This window comes from Bos indicus x Bos taurus, chromosome 19 (assembly GCF_003369695.1).
Source record: "Bos indicus x Bos taurus breed Angus x Brahman F1 hybrid chromosome 19, Bos_hybrid_MaternalHap_v2.0, whole genome shotgun sequence".
NCBI classification, from domain to species: domain Eukaryota; kingdom Metazoa; phylum Chordata; class Mammalia; order Artiodactyla; family Bovidae; genus Bos; species Bos indicus x Bos taurus.
Genome location: NC_040094.1, coordinates 21,277,552 through 21,294,130, shown reverse-complemented (window position 1 = coordinate 21,294,130; position 16,579 = coordinate 21,277,552). Strand labels below are relative to the sequence as shown.

The 16,579-nt window shown below is 50.1% G+C and overlaps 1 protein-coding gene and 1 long non-coding RNA gene across 3 annotated transcripts; one reads left to right on the top strand and one right to left on the bottom strand.

The window, feature by feature from the left end:
• Positions 1–10,565: 10,565 nt before the first annotated feature.
• LOC113877735 lies at positions 10,566–11,303 on the top strand. The gene is made up of 2 exons (XR_003506800.1): positions 10,566–10,618; positions 11,162–11,303. It is a non-coding gene; the product is annotated as an uncharacterized LOC113877735 (long non-coding RNA).
• Positions 11,304–15,843, bottom strand: ERAL1 (Era like 12S mitochondrial rRNA chaperone 1). 2 transcript variants are annotated; one of them, XM_027518143.1, is made up of 10 exons: positions 15,532–15,843; positions 13,993–14,120; positions 13,797–13,874; positions 13,334–13,380; positions 13,111–13,172; positions 12,827–12,939; positions 12,491–12,739; positions 12,214–12,363; positions 12,024–12,104; positions 11,304–11,914 (listed from the first exon to the last, which is right to left on the bottom strand). In XM_027518143.1, the coding sequence occupies exons 1-10, from the start codon at positions 15,812–15,814 to the stop codon at positions 11,795–11,797; spliced, it is 1,311 nt and encodes a 436-aa protein (XP_027373944.1). In that variant the 5' UTR covers positions 15,815–15,843; the 3' UTR covers positions 11,304–11,794. The 2 variants fall into 2 exon arrangements, with proteins under 2 accessions (XP_027373944.1, XP_027373943.1); XM_027518142.1 differs by having other exon boundaries at positions 11,304–11,917; positions 15,532–15,842.
• Positions 15,844–16,579: the final 736 nt, after the last annotated feature.

The window sequence follows — 16,579 nt, the reverse complement described above, 5'->3', positions numbered from 1 at the left end:
TGTACTCTTTTCCACAGAAGTTGCTTCTTTTTACATACCCATCACCTACCAACAGTGTAAAAGTGTTCAAATTTCTATCCATTCTCACCAACATTTGTTCTTTTCTTTCTTCTTCTTTTTTTTTTTTTTGGTAGTAGCCATCCTAATGTGTGTAAGGTATATATAGCATTTTTGAAATGACAAAATTTTAGAAATGGATTAGTGGCTGCCAGTGGTAGGGACAGGGGTTGGTGTGATTATAAACATTAGGAATCCTTGTACTAGAACTGTTCAGTAACTTTATCATAGTGGCTACATGTACACACGATAAAATTGTATACAACTTAATACACACATGTAAGTGAGCACAAGCAAAACAGGAAATCTGAATAAAACGGGTAAACTATATCAAGGTCAACATCCTGTGATACTTGGCTGTGGTTATGATATTATTCTGCAGTTTTGCGAGACATCACCAGCGGAGAAGCTGGGTAAAGGATGAAAGGGATCTCTCTCTTATTTCTTACAACTGCATATGAATCTACACTTGTCTCATAAAAATTTCAGTTTATAAGCACACATGCACACACACATACGCACACACAAGGACCCATTGAGAGCATGAGAAGGCAAACCTCAGAATAAGGGAGAAAGATATTTATAACACATATACCTGAGGGGAAAACTAGCACCCAGAATATATTTTGCATACAAAGAAAGAAAAAGACAACCCCTCAGAAAAAGGAGAAATGATGGCTCAAGTACTACGCAGAATGGCCGATAGGCAAACACGTGTGGCAAAGATACAGGCAACAATATTTTCCATCCTACACTTCCTCTTACAGTGTGACTTTGATAGTCCTTCCAATCAGAGGTGGAGCCTCTGCTCCCTTCCCTGGAAACTGAGTGGCCTTTTGTGACTATTTAGGTCGATAGAATAAGGCAGAAGTGATCCTATGGGACTTCCAAGACTAGCTCATAAAAGACAATGTCTCTTCCACTTTATTTGATGGAATATTCTATCTTTAAGCCTTCAGCCACTCTGTAAGCAGTCTGCGCTGTGAGGAAGCTCCAGCAGGCAGACCTCATGGATACACCCTGAGCCACATGAAGAGAGATGGCTATTCCATCAGCCCCCAGCTCCTCCAGTCCCTACCTGACCTCATCTGCCAGAGAAACCCCAAGCTAGTTCTTCCCAGCAGACCTCCTGAAATCCTGACCTCCAAAACTATGCAAGGTAGGAAAAGAATTGTTGGCTTTTGTTCATTTGTTTTTCTTCTTTTAAGAGCTTTTATCTTTTATTTATGTATTTATTTAGGCTGAGAGGCATATAGGATCTTAGTTTCCTGATCAGGATCCAACCCATGCCCCCCTGCAGTGGAAGCATGCTATGTCCTAAGTTGTGTTCGACTCTCTGTGACCCCTTGGACTGTAGCCCGCCAGGCTCCTCTGTCCGTGGGATTCTCCAGGCAAGAATACTGGAGTGGGTTGCCATGCCCTCCTCCAGGGGATCTTCTGGTAGAAGCATGGAGTCTTAACCATGGGCCCCCCAGAGAAGTTCAGACCATATTAATTATTTAAGCTTCCAAATTTGGGGATAATTTGTTACACAGTGATGAATAGTGGGACAAGCACGCATAACTTCATTAGTCATCAAGGAAGTGCAAATTCAAACCATAACAGATACCACTTCACATCCACCAGAATGACTAAAATAGAAAAGAGCAACAATACGAAGCATAGGGCAGGATATGGAGCAACTGGAAATTTCACACACATCCTGAAGAAGTGTATGTCAATACAACCACTGTGAAAACCTGAGGACAGAAGATAGTACCTAGGTGCATGCGCGTGAGCTCAGTTGTGTCCGACTCCTTGCAACCCTGTGGACTGCAGCTCACCAGGCTCCTCTGTCCATGGGATTCTCCAGGCAAGAATACTGGAGTGGGTTGCCATGTGCTTTCTCCAGGGGATGTTCCTGACTCAGGGATCCAAGTCTCCTGCATCTCCTCCATTGGCAGGCAGATTTTTTACCACTAAGCCGCCATAGTACCTACACTTGCCTGGAAAATTCCATGGGCAGAGGAGCCTGGCACGATACAGTCCATGGGATCGCAGAGTTGAACCTAACTGAGCGCGCATGCGCGCACACACATATACACACACCCCTGAACATAAGCATGCCCTTTGACCCAACCATTCTACCCCCACAGATATATGCCCACATATATAAGTACAAGAATACTGGGAGTTCCCTAGTGAGCTAGTGATTAGGATTCATCCCATTGTACAACATCCAAAAAAGCAGGCAAAGCTAATCTATAGCATCAGAAGTCAGGATAGAAGTCACCTTTGGAGAGAAAGAGGGGAGTAACAGAGAGAGGACACAGGAGGCTCCTGGCAATGTGCTGTTTCTTGACCTGGATGCTTGTTGCACAGATGTTATTCACTTTGTGATAATTCACTTATGAGTTGTGCATTTTTTAAAATATATATTGTACTTCAGTAAAAAAGTTAATTCAAGAATAAATTGTCTCAGTGGGTGTATACATATGTCCAAACTTATCAAATTGTGCTTTTTTTTCGATGCCCAGCATGGCATGTGGGGTCTTAGCTCCCTGATGAGGGATTGAACCTGTGTCCCCTGCAGTGGAAGTCAGAGTCTCAACTGCTAGACCACCAGGAAAGTCCCACAGCGTGCATTTTTAATCAGTGCAGTTTATGATCAGTTACACCTCAATAAAGTGTTTTTAGAAATTAAAATAAATAAATAAATAAATAAATTGCCTCCAAGGTTTTTTGACTGGTCTAGAATGGAGCTGCTATTTACTGAAATGGGAGAAATAGTTGAAGGAGCAGAATTGAAGTGGAATCAGGATGTCGATTTTGAACATGTTAAGTCTGAGGTGCCTATTAGAGAAATTCGCCAAGCAGGAGATTCAGTTTACACATTAGTGTCTGGGAGAGGCTTGGCTTGGACACAGGACTTAGGGAGTCGCTCAGTACGTAGGCAGTATTTAAAGCTATGAGACAAGATGAACTCAACGAAGGAACGAGTATAGGTGTAAAGAGGTTCAAAACTGAGCCCGGAAAAAAAAAAAAAAAAAAAACTGAGCCCGAGGCCATCTATGTGTTGTGCATACATGTTGAGCCATGTCCGACTCTTTGTGACCCCATGAACTGTAGCCCCGCCAGGCTCCTCTGTTCTTGGGATTCTCCAGGCGAGAATACTGTGGGTTGCCATTTCCTATTCCATGGGATCTTCTTGACCCAGGAATAGGAATCTCCTGTGACTCTCCCATCTCCTGCCTTGGCAGATGGATTCTTTACTATTGAGGCGCCTGGGAAGCCCTGGGGCCATCTGTAGTGGGGATGTTATTAGGACCGAATGATCGCGCTCACGTTCGCATCAAGTACGGCACTTCGTGAGCACTTAACGTGTAGGAGCTGGTATCCTTTGCTTGGTAGCTGGCTTATAAGGCCCTCTCGCAGGCATTTCTTTCTTTCTTCAGATTTTAATTTTGTTTTCCAACTGATTACTAAAGTGATATGTGTGTCTTTCTCATGTAATCCCTCAGTCAACCCTGTGAAAAGAGCTACTGCCCTCCGTTTTATGAAATCACCAAGGGGCATGGACGTGGAGAAACTTGCCTGAGGTCACACAGAGTCTGAGCTAGAACCAGAACTGGAAGCCAGACTCCCAGACTCTGAGGCTCCTGTTCTCTTTTCACTACTTCCTGTTGACATTCAGGAAAGGAAGGCCTGGGTGAACTGCACCGGCCCCTAACCAGGAGATGGGCCTGTTTAGCCTTTGTGTCAGAGACGGTGGCTAGCCAGAGGAGACGACCAGAGGGCCCTGGGAAAAGGCAGGGGTCTTGCTGAAGGAGGCTTGAAGGATGCTGGAGGCATGAAATGGGCAGTGACGGGGGAAGGGTGAGTCATCACACCTGCCAGAGTGAGGAGAACCAGGCCTCGTGCCCAGAGCCTGGAACCAGACTCAGTCGGGGTGAGGGCCCAGCACAGAGGGGGTTAAGCCCTGGAACCTTTGCCAGGGTGGAGATGGGGGCTGCCATGGGGAGCCTCCTCCGGCCTGATAATCCAGGCTGCCTATCTCTTTCACAGCAGCTGTGAAGCAGAGAGGTTGTCCTGGCAGGGAGGGAGGGAGGCAGGGGCCAGGCTGATGGCGGGAAGGATTTGAGCAGGAAGGAACACCCAGGCTCCCTGGAGATCCTTCCCCACCTAACAGCCACCTTCAGGACGGTGCCAGGAGACAGAAGTGGGCATGGCCTGAGTCTGGACATGGGGCCTCCCACTGACCAAGAGAACTGGGAGCTAATGAACAGAGCTAGGGAGGCATGGGCTAGGAAGTTTCTATTTCTGCCTCAATGTGAGCCTGGGCAGGTGTGAGCTCCCATGCGTACCTGGCAGATATGTGAGTGACCATGCAGGCCTCAGCTAAACATGCCCTCCTGGGGAGGACGAACAGGAAAAGCCATGCAAAGCGTAAAGGGAAGGAGACTGGCGTTTGCTAATCTCCTGTTACGGAGGAGTCAGGCTCTAGGTTACAAATTTTCAGCTCTATGTCTCATTTCACCTGTACTACAGTCAGGAAAAAGATGGCATTTTAAGCCCATTTTACTAAGGAAAGCAAGTTTCCACGAGTTGGGCGGGGCCCAGGCCCACTTGGTAGGTTGCAATGGAGCCTGGGCTCTGACGGATCCAATGCCACGCTTTTCCCTCTGGCTCTGCATCAGTGCTGGGCCAGTGGTCAGGAAGGAAAGTTAAGACCTCTCAGGCACGACCTCTGAACCGTACAGGCTGAGGCTCTGGTTCAAGCGGCGGTTCTGCCCTGACTGTGAGTCCAGGGCAGTGAGCTCCATGCGAGGGCCCACTTCATGAACCATAGGAGGTCAGAGAAAGGAGAGAGGAATGTTGGTGGGTTGGAGATGACCAAGAGCAGGTGTGGAAGAGGCTAAACGAGGGGTGGGATGGGTGGGAGGATCTGAGGAAGCGGAAGCTGGGAGGGAATCCCGGCTTCGTTGGGAGCTTCCCACACATTCTTTCACTGAGTCTTCCCAAGGTCGGCCCCAGTTTAGAGATGAGGAGGCTGAAGCTCATCCCGAGAGACAAAGCAAGCCATGTGCTTGGTAGGTAAGTGGCAAAGCTCAGGTCTGATTCCATTGCGTCTGAGACTCTGAAAGTCCCCACAGACGCACACATGAAATCAACCTCATTCATAGCAGCTTTGGGCCTGGAGTCAGGGATCTAGAGTTTGGAGAGTGGGGTTGCTGTCCTGCCTCTTTTCCCGACTACTGTGTGACCCAGGGCCCTGAGTTTCCTCCTGGAGCTTCAGTTTCTCTGTTATAACATTGGCAGGCAGTCATCTTTTGGAGACTGATGGATGTGGCAAAGCCCCCAGGGAAGCCATTGCTAGGACCCGCCACACCTGAGTTCGTGCTTACCTTGTGTGCTTGCTCGTGGGGCCAACAGGCTTACAGTGTGTAAGGGAACGTGTTGAGAACATAAGCACACACTGCTCGTTGTCTGTGGGGCATTTCTTCAGTGTCAGGGTTTCTCTGAGCACCTCTCAGGATAAGGCCCATGAAGGGTGCTGGGGCCACAGGGAAGAATCAGACAAGGTGCCTACTTGTAGAGTCGTTATGGGACAAATAAGGGATCAGATAAATTCTCACAATGTGATGAGGAAAACAGAGCAGGTCCAAGCCTGGACACAGGGGCAATCTTCAGGGAGGGTCAGAAGAAGCTTCACAGGCTGGTCAAGATGAAACCAAGCCGGAATAAAAGGTAATCACTGGTAGTAATCTCCAACAAAGCCCCAGATCACAAGCCCAACCCGGAAAATAAGGATTTGCTCAGTTTTCTAGCTTTTCTTGTCACATCTGTGAAACTCCTAGAACCACACCAGGCTCTTGCTTTGGGCCTCCTGTTTCTAAAGCAATACAGGAGAGCCAGAATTTCCCAGAACTTCTCAAAGTCCTTGGTTCTAAGATGAGCTCTGATGCTAACTCTCTGTGCTGTGAAACATTGAATGACATATTTTGGCCTTCTTATATCTTTGTACAAAATTGCCAATTTTATGAAACTTAGTAAAACAACCGAGAGGAAATTAAGAGTAATTTTACTAGCTGAGTCCATTTTTAAAAGCTGTGTATCTCTGTGTGTTATGTGTCTATGTAGGCATCATACCTGTGTGCCATCTGTGTCTTTGGTACTGACTCCTGCCTGCCTATTTCTCATGGTGTTCTGGGTCCCCTGATGCTGTGAGGTGGAGGGGACCCTGAGGCTTTGGGTGATACCCGCCCCTCCTCTGGGCCTGAGTTTCCTCTTCTGTAGAAAAGAGTGACTTGAACCCATGATTTTGAAGCACTCTTTCAGATCTGACTATCCTTAATTTCATCACTCAGCATATGCTGAGTTTCAGAACTTCATCCAAAGAAGGCCAAAATAACAGTCAAAGGTTAAAAGCTGCAGTGGCGGGAATCGGAACCAGACTTTGGAAGGTCCCAGCCCACCTCGGGCTCAGGAGAGCCCTGAAGCTTGAAGTCTGAAGCAAAAGCAGTTAACATACAAGCCTTGGCCCAAGGACCAGAAATGAATTCCCCAACCCTATGCTGGTCACCAGGGGTTTCTGTGACCTGCAGAAAGGGAGAAGGACCCCACTCTAACTCCCCTCAAGGCTATATGGAGGCAGAGGGATGGAAAAGTAGCCATCCAGGAGACAGCCCTCAGAACAAAGTGTCCTCAGCTTCTACTGTGGCCCCTGCAAGCTCCTGATAAGAAGAAAGGCCCCCACCCCTGATAGCCCCGAGTCTGCTAATCAAACTACCCCACCCAGGCTCCGACTCTCCACCAGCCCACACCCTGATGGCAGCACCCTCCACCCCAGCTCAGGGCCACAGTCACAAGGTCTCTGGCTGGTGGAGATATCTCTCTCCACTACCTCCAGGATCCTTGAGTTCTGTCCAAGCTCACCCTTGGACTTGGCCCTTGGTCTAAGTAGAAACCTAGGCAGTGAGTGGCCTGAATTTGGCCCTAGTGCCTGAAGATTTGACTCTGGGAGGGGAACCTGGACTATCTTTAGGGTCACAGGACCAGGAAGTGAGGGTCCAAAAGGGCAGGAGTAGACAAGGGGAACTCCTCACTGGGTAAAGCATCTGGGTCTATGAAGGCTGCTCACCCACATTCTCACTTAAATCTTGCAACTTGGTAATATGTATATGACCGCCAAAGTTAAAAAATGTGGCACTTAGCCTGCAGTCCCACAGCAAGCGAGTGAAATGGGGAAGGAGGGAAAAAAGTTGACAGGGGCTCATGGGTGCTGGGCTCCGATCTGGGTGTTTGACATGTTCAGTTCAGTCACTCAGTCATGTCTGACTCTTTGCAACCCCATGGACTGCAACACGGCAGACTTCCCTTTCCATTACCAACTCCCGGAGCTTACTCAGATTCATGTCCATCGAGTCGGTGATGCCATCCAACCATCTCATCCTCTGTCATCCCTTTCTCCTCCCACCTTCAATCTTTCCCAGCATCAGGGTCTTTTCCAGTGAGTCAGTTCTTCACATCAGGTGGCCAAAGTATTGGAGTTTCAGGGTCAGCATCAGTCCTTCCAGTGAATATTCAGGACTGATTTCCTTTAGGATGGACTGGTTGGATCTCCTTGCAATCCAAGAGACTTATCTCAAGAGTCTTCTATAACACCACAGTTCAAAAGCATCAATTCTTCTGTGTTCAGGTTTCTTTATGGTCCAACTCTCACATCCATCCATGACTACTGGAAAAACCATAGCTTTGACTAGACGAACTTCTGTTGGGAAAGTAATGTCTCTGCTTTTTAATATGTTGTCTAGTTTGGTCACAGCTTTTCTTCCAAGGAGCAAGAGTCTTTTAACTTCATGGCTGCAGTCACCATCTACAGTGATATGGGAGCCCCCAAAAATAGTCTGTCACTGTTTCCATTGTTTCCCCATCTATTTGCCATGAAGTGATGGGACCAGATGCCATCTTAGTTTTCTGAATTTTGAGTTTTAAGCCAACTTTTTCACTCTCCTCTTTCACTTTCATTAAGAGGTTCTTTAGTTCTTCTTTGCTTTCTGCCATAAGGGTGGTGTCATCTGCATATCTGAGGTTATTGATATTTCTCCTAGCAATCTTGAAGCTTGTACTTCATCCAGCCCGGCATTTCTCGTGATGTACTCTGCATATAAGTTAAATAAGCAGGTTGACAACATACAGCCTTGATATACTCCTTTCCCAATTTAGAACCAGTCTGTTGTTCCATGTACAGTTTGACATGAGTGCTCACTTAATCCTTGTAACCGCCACGTGAGGTCAGTGTGGAAAGCGCCCATCTCACATATGGGGAAAATGAAGGGAGGAGCACTGGCTCCAGAGTCACAGAGCTGGAACAATGGAATCGGGGCTGTCACCTGAGGCCTGTTATCTCTAAACCTGGATGTCCTCAATGGCCTCTAGCTGCTTTCAAGAGTATTTGATGAGTTTTCAGATGTTCAATAACGGGTCTTCAGTGAGCCCCTCGGAGCAGGGCGTGAGGTGGAAATTGTTAAAAGGCTTCCCTGGTGGTTCTGCAGTAAAGAATCCGGCTGCAATGCAGGAGACTGGGGTTTGATCCCTGGATTGGGAAGATCTCTAGGAGAAGGAAATGGCAACCCACTCCAGTATTGCTTGGAGAATTTCATGGACAGAGGAGCCTGGAGGGCTACAGTCCATGAGGTCAAAAAGAGTTGGACACGACTTAGCCACTAAACAACAACAAAGCCCCTGTGGGCCAGGACGAGCACAGTGCTAAGTGCTTGACCAGCAGCTCATCACTTAGCTTTCAGGACTCTGCAAACTGGGGACTGCTATTATTCCCTTTTACAAAAGGGAATGGGGACTGTCCAAGAAAATGACTTGCCTGAGACAGCCACAGCTTTGTCTGTCTGCCTTCTCAGGTCAAAGTCTCTCCCCTCCCCCACATGACATCACTCATTCGACATGTTATTTAGTCACTGCTCTGTGGCAGAGGGGCTTCCCTGGTGGCTCATACAGTAGAGAATCCACTTGCAATGAGGGAGACCCAGGTTCGATCCCTGAGTTGGGAAGATCCATTGAGGAGGGAATGGCAACCCACTCTAGTAATCTTGCCTGGAGAATCCCATGGACAGAGGAGCCTGGCAGGCTACAGACTGCCCGTGGAGTCCTCTGTCCACGGGGTCGTAAAGAGTCAGACACGACTGGAGCGACTAACACTTTCACTTTCGTTGCGGTAGACAGACATCAGTGAATAAAGCAGGCCCTTGTGAAAATTTGCTTAATATGAATAACCACACAAATAGGTGAGCCCACAACAGGGGAATTTAGCCAGGGAAGACTTCCCTGCAGAGATAACACTTTAAGATCTAAAGAGAGAACAGGAGTTAAGGAGACAAGAAAGGAGGGAAGATTGTGCCAAACAGGGAAGAGCATGTGCCAAGGTTCTGTGACAGGAGGTAAAATATCTCCAAGAAACCAAAAGAAGGTTGAGTCTCTCCCTCTCATTCCCCATCTTGGCCTCATCTGCCCCCGCAGAGGGGTGTAACTGCCTCCCAGCACACATACCAGATGGTCTAGGAGGGAGGAAGGAGAGGAAGCAGAGAGGCCCAGGTGTTCCCCAGAATGGGAGTCCAAGTTACAGAGGCCCAGCTTTGAGAAGTTGCTACTCCAAGAGACTCACCTTCCCCAGAGGCAGAGAACCAATACGGCCAGGCTCTCACCCTAGGGGCCATGAGCTTTGAAGAACAGGCCCCTACCCATTCCTAGGCTGGCTCCCACATGAGCTTGGGATTCAGTTGCCCTCACATCTCCCAGCAGAGGACCCTTCCACTTACAGAACCTTGCCATGGCAGAGGTTGGCAAGGGCTCTGGCCTTCTTAGGCTCAGCAGAAACATAGAAGGGGCCTGGGGACCGGAATTTAGGTCAGAGCTTGCCCCAAAATCCAGCTGTCAGGACTCTCCCTGCCTTACAGAGATTCAAACTAATATGCATGCTTAGTTGCTTCAGTTGTGTCCAATTCTTTGTGACCCCATGGACTATAGCCCGCCAGGCTCCTCTGTCCATGAAATTCTCCAGGCAAGAATACTGAAGTGGGTTGCCATTCCCTTCTCCAGGGGATCTTCCCAATCCAGGGATCGAACCCAACCCATGTCTCTTAAGTCTTCTGCATTGGCAGGAGGATTCTTTATGTTCCTAACACCGGAACCCACCACCACTACCTTCCCAGGGCTCTGATCAGTAATTAAGCCCTAAAGGATGGCTGGGGTGAGGTTGTTTTTTTTTCTCCTCCCAGCAGATGGGTGACCAGTGTCATGGATGAGAGTGGAGGGTGGCTCCTAAGCTTAACAAGTTCCATAAAAGAATATGTGACAAAGGGCCTAATGGGAAGAAGGGCCAATAGTCCTCAGTCCAAGGAGACTAGCAAGCAAAGGGTTAAGAGATAGAGCCTTCCAGAGCCCGGGAAAAGTACCCCACCCAAGGGGAGGGGCCAGCGGGTGCGTTAAAAGGGGCAGCTGGGGTGGAGAGGCAGGGACAGGCCTCCCTGCTTCTAAAGGCCTCCTTGGTCTGCAGTTTCAGCTCCAGGTAAGTGTTCCTCCTCTGGCTCCATCTGCTTGTGGGTCTGATCAGAGGGAATCTTCTGCTTCATTGTGATCTCTGGCTTGTTTCACACCAGCGCTGGGTCCCTAAGTTCTCAACAGACCCTAGCTCTGAAAGGCTCTTTGGATAAGTCCCCTTCAGGATGTCCTTGATCAGAGAGTCAAGATGTCTCCCAGGGAGTGGGGGGCTGTGTGTGTCCAGCCTGGCCCTGTCCTGCTCCGCCCCTAGTGCCTGTCTCTCTCTGCCCCTCGTTCTCTGAGCCATGCTCCCTGCGCCTCCCGCAGGGCCCTGACTGGGATATCATCATATACTGTAAGTTTGCAATGAGACACTACAGTATAGATGATGTACTAGTCCGGGTGCTCCCAGCTCTGGAGCCAGCGGAGGAGGCCAGGGGTTGCTGTTAAGCCCACCATGCTCACTGCTCTGCCTATCACAGCCTGCCGACCGCCAGGGCACTTGGGGTGGCGAGGAAACCGTTACCATTACTGAGTTTAGTAATGGTAACGGTTCTCTTGCTGCACCCAGAAAACGTGCCAAGAAGATTGTTCGGATCCCTGGAGCAGACTACCAAAGGGAGGGAAGCTCCAGCTCAGACCATGGTGTGGGGGTGAGGGAATGAGTGAGTTTTCTCTTTCCTGTTCTAAAGAAATAAAGATGAGAACCAGAATGTTTGTCTTTGAACTTTATTCGCATTTGAGATTGGAGATGGGGTGGGGTGGGAGGGATCAAGGACATGAGGAGTAGCTGAGGGGTACTATCTCACTCAGGACACATGGGTCCTTACACAACTGCCAAGTGGACGAACTGAGTGCGGAGGGGAAAGGTCTCCTCTTTGCTGACAACTGGCAACTCAGAGACTCTGGGCCCAAAGCCAGTGGGAAGCAGTGCTCTGCACCAAAGGGCCAGCTTCTAAGACCCAAGTAGCTATAGCCCCAAGCAGAGGAACCACCTGGGAACCCAGCTAAAGCAGGTTGAAGGAGGAAGGCTCCAGCAGGAAGGCATGACTCGGCAGATGTGGTGCAGACTCGGCCAGGCCAGCCAGCAGTCAGTCAGCCTATTGGTGTCCATGCCTGGCCCCAGGCCCTGCAGGCAGTTCTGGTTAGTGGCTCCCGCCAGCAGCTTGGGCGGGGACATCTTGGAAAAGACAGCGGAGGGTGGTCACTTGAGGAGTTTCACAGACAGGCGGAGCTGAACTTCACAGAGGAAGATGTTCATGAGGTCTCGGCCCACCTCCTGTGCGATCTGAGCGATTAGGTACCCCTTCGGACCGATCAGGATCTTCTGAGGGTGGGGTCAAAAAGAGGGCCGTTAGCTGGCTGTCAGGCAGTCGGGAAGAACCTCTGCCTAACAGAGTCCTGGTCCCTCCTCCAAGCCCAGCCCTGCTCACCATGTGAGATTCTTTGGACACCAGAAGCTTCTGCTCGATCACCAGCTCCCCACTTGGCCCTTCATCCCAGACCACCGTTTTCTGCACAAGGAGACATCGTGACTGGTCAGGCAGGTCCCCTAGCCCTGCTCTTGGGGACCTAGCTGCCCTGCTCCAGGTGGAGCCCCCGGATCCCTCACTGTGCCCACACCTGCTGTACGTTGTAGGGCACCTCCTCGGGCAGGTACTCCAAGAGCTTCTCTCGGATCATGTTGGCACAGATTTCCTCAGGTGTCTGGCTGGTGAGGACCTCACTGTGGAACTCCCAGGGCCCTGGCCGGGCCTGTGCCAGGAGGTATTGCTATGGGCAGAGAGGGAAGAAGTCAGTGTATCAGTCCCAAGCAGGACTTCCCTCTCACTCTCACTTCCAGGAGGAACTCTTGAGGCTTGTCTTCACCTGCTGCACACCAAGAGCCAGGCTAACTGACCTTCAGTGTTTTTACATCCTCCTGGCTTAGGGCTGACAACATGAAGATCTCCTGGAAATGGGGCCAGCCCATCTGCTGAGGGTCTCTCACAGGCTGTGGGTTTGGGCCCTGAGCTGCTGGGCTAGGGCAGTGGGTGTCTGGCCGTGAGCGCAAGGCCTGCTTCGTTTTGAGCTTCTTGCCGTTGACTACACCTTCAGTGAGGGCGGCTGTGAGCTCTAGGAGAACGGACTTCTGCTTCAGGCAATCAACCTGGGGGTGGGCGATGGGCAGAAGACTGTGGTCAGTGAAGGTCAGTCTCCTCGAAGGAGACCCCTTCCTCAGGTAGGTGGGGCTCACCTTGTTCATGACAAGGATGCTGGGGACTTGGGAGAACTGGGTCAAGCACCGGAGCACCTGGGGACTGAGCTGGTTCCGAGTCCACTTGTCCGAGACATCCACAAGTACCACAACTGGCAGTCGGCAGCGTATGGAGGAGGACAGGGTTATGATCACTCTTTCCCCCACCCGCAGAAAAAACTTCCAGGGTATGGCATCTGGCCAACCCCCAACCCCCCAAACTACCAGGAATGACAGGCCATGACCATGAAAACTGGGCCTCAGATTCCTAGCCTGAGCCTAACCCAGGTCAGCAGATTCCATGCTCTTCCACGGATCTTCCAACAAAGAGAGCTCCAGATGGTGCCTAAGGGACAGACACACATAGGTCAGGAAGGTCTGGTGAGTGATGCATTCCTGAGGAGGGGTGGGGTGTGACAGGGGGTTTTCCAGCCCCTAGGATGGAATCGCCCCACTCTCTGTTCAACACCTTTCCCCCCAACGACTCCCTGTTCCCCCAGCTGTTACCTTTTCTGTTTAGCAGGGCTGATGAGGCCAGGTGTGTCAAGTAGGATCTAAAATCAGGAAAGAGATGCCCAGGTCCCCAACCCCAGGAGGAAAGATTATGACTGGGGAGTGAAAAGCCACCCACCCTTGATGTCAGGAGCCTGCCCCCACTTCTTGGCTGAGCTGACTTTAGATTTTTATCCTCCAGCTGTTTTACTTCTGTCAATACACAGGATCCAGGAGGAGGAGGACAACTGTGAATATATGGAATATTAGGAAGCAGTAAAGAGGCAATGAGACCTCTGTGACTAGATACCAGAGGGGTAAGGCAAGAGAGAGAACTGCTCCAGGTCTAAAGGAAGAGCACCCCCTTCCCTAAGAAAGGTGGATCTAAACATCATTTTCGAAGGGTCCAATCGTTAAGGGAGACTGTCTTAGCTTCACCCTCTGTCCTGTTTGCTGGACATCCATTGCAAGTACCCACCACCTGGGTCTCTTTCTCTGTGATGACCCCCAGAGCTTGACTGCGAGTGGTGTGCACTTTCTTGGAGACAGGGAACACCTGCCAGGAAGAAAGAAATCCCAAGTGAGGTCCTGGATCCCTCTGGAACAATCCACAAAGGCACAGTAAGAAGTGAGAAATGAAAAGGGGAGAGGGAAGGGTCAAGGATGCAACATACTTTTCGGCCCAGCAGCTGGTTGGAGAGTGTAGACTTTCCTGCATTTGGGGCACCCAGGAGGACCACTCGTAGGACTCGGGGGTTCTCAGGCATGTCGGGGCGATGGACCAAGAGGAGATCTTGCTCATCTGCATGAGGAGACAGGAGGGGAGTGAGAGGCAGTACAATCTGGATCCTCCGTCAGGTACATAGCCCCGCTGCTGTTGCTGCTGCTGCTGCTGCTAAGTTGCTTCAGTCGTGTCCGACTCTGTGCAACCCCAGAGACGGCAGCCCACCAGGCTCCCCCATCCCTGGGATTTTCCAGGCAAGAACACTGGAGTGGGTTGCCATTTCCTTCTTCAGTGCATGAAAGTGAACACTGAAAGTGAAGTCGCTCAGTCGTGTCCAACTCCTCTCGACTCTATGGACTGCAGCCTACCAGGCTCCTCTGTCCATGGGATTTTCCAGGCAAGAGTACTGGAGTGGGGTGCCATTGCCTTCTCCGGTACATAGCCCTACCTGTCCACAAAAAGAGTATGGATAAGAGATTAGTGCACCAGGTTGAAGTCGAGACCTGGCTTTGAGATTTTGTTTGCCCATTAGTTTGTTTATATGCCTTTATCAAATTTTCTCGTTTTGTCATATGTAAAACAAATGGTATCAATGGTACTCAGTTACTGTATAACCTTCTTTTGACAACTGACAGTTGTGTAAAACATCTCAGTACAACGCCTTGCACTCAATAACCTTGTGGAATCATATTGTGTGCCCAGTAAATGTATGCACATGTGTTAAAGTATCACCATACCAGATAAAGCCAGAAATTCCCTCAGCTGTCTCACCCTACGAAGGGTACTATGAAGGCTCTCCAAGTCTTTCAGTATTCGCTCCTATGACACTGCATCGCAATGACCAGTTTTTGTGTTCAGCCTCTAGTCTATGCTACTTGAAGAAAAGAGAGTGCTATTCATAGTTGACCATTAAACAACATGGGTTTGAACTGGGCTGGTCCACTTACACACAGGATTCCGCCCTCCCCATCCCCCCATTAAATGTTGGTTTCTGTACTTGGTTGAATCCTTGGATCTGGAATTGTGGGTATGTAAGGAACTGCACTTATGGAGGGCCAATAATACGTTATACAAGGACTTTCGATTGCGCGGGTTCAGCATTTTTAATATCTCTGCCCCCAGTTGTTCAAGGACCAACTGTAACTCCGTGTCTTGGTAAGTAGATGGGGCATTTTGGGGTCGAGTTTGCGCCCCACGTTGGGAGAGAGAGCCACAACTCTGCCATCCTGTGGCCCTTTAATTTCCTGCTCTTTGTGGGCGTCGCTGGTTGGGAATAGATCGGTTCCTTCTACCTCGAAAACTCTTAGAACCTAGTATTTCTTTCCTGTGAGATCCTTCACTGCTCGCCTCTATCTCTCGGGTCCTCAAGATCGTCTTCTACAATATAGAGCCAAAGATGATAGCCCCAGAGACTGAGGGGTTTCCTTAACACGGGACTTGCAGTGCTAAAGCCGTGACAGTCGCGGACAAATTTATCTGCATTCTTTACCTCTGTGCACGGACACGGCGGGGACGCGAAAAGGCAACGAGTTGTCTGGCTGAGAGAGTCCGAGGAAGCAATCCAGGGCTGAGTTCTGGCCGTTAGGGCGTGAAGCCGAAGCCAGGCGGGGACCAGAGAAGGCCGGGCCCGCTACACAGGAAACGCACCTCTGCTGAAAACCCAAGAGAGAGGGGAGCCGGGTCATCCATTCCCTCGCAGCATCAGGACCTGCCTGCCAGAGCCCCGACACGGTTCGAAGGAGCACAGCCCCGCGCCAGCTGGAGGCAGCCATGGCAGACGCAAGGCACTCCGGGAACTGCTGGGAACGCACCTACGATTGGACAGCGCGGCGGAGAAGCGAGCGAGCGGGAGAGAGCTAGATCGGCCCAAACAGAGCGGAGGAGCATGGGACGTTGGAGGTGGGCTGGGGTTGGATCCTCTCTGGAGACGGCCCGAGGCTAAGAAAAGGGGGAAAAGTGTATTCAGAGTTGGTGTGAGCATCACAATCGTTTTGGACTCCGATACGCATCGTGTTTTATTCTTCTCCTGCCAAAGTTTTGTAAAAGGCCTGTCTAGCCCTTCCTCATGAAAGACTACATCTCCCACGAGGCCGAGCGGCAAAATCTTTCTCTTAACTTCCGACTTCTGTAAGCAGGAGAAACTCGCGCAGCGTAGAAGTAATGATCCGGAGGCGTGGGACCTTGTACCGCTCCCGCTGAGGTTCTTTTTAGTCCTCTCCAGCCTGAGGCTTGCATGACCCCCACCCAGTGGCCCTCTGGTTTGGCCTAGCGTCCGCAGCGGCCTCTGGCAATCTGTGCCTTAGCTGTACGGGAGCCTCCTGTAAGGAGTGGTCTGTGGGTCTGTGGTCCCGATAAGCAGCAAACCCGGATTTCCCTCCTATAAACTTCGGCTACTACCTCCTCTCTGAGGCCATCCTTTTTGGAGAAAAACCAGAGGGTCTGGAAAAGGAGAAGAAGCTGCTTAGTCACCTATGATCTCCGGGATTATTTTAGCTGCCTAGGATCCTGATATACCTTGGCTGATTTGTGGCCCTAAG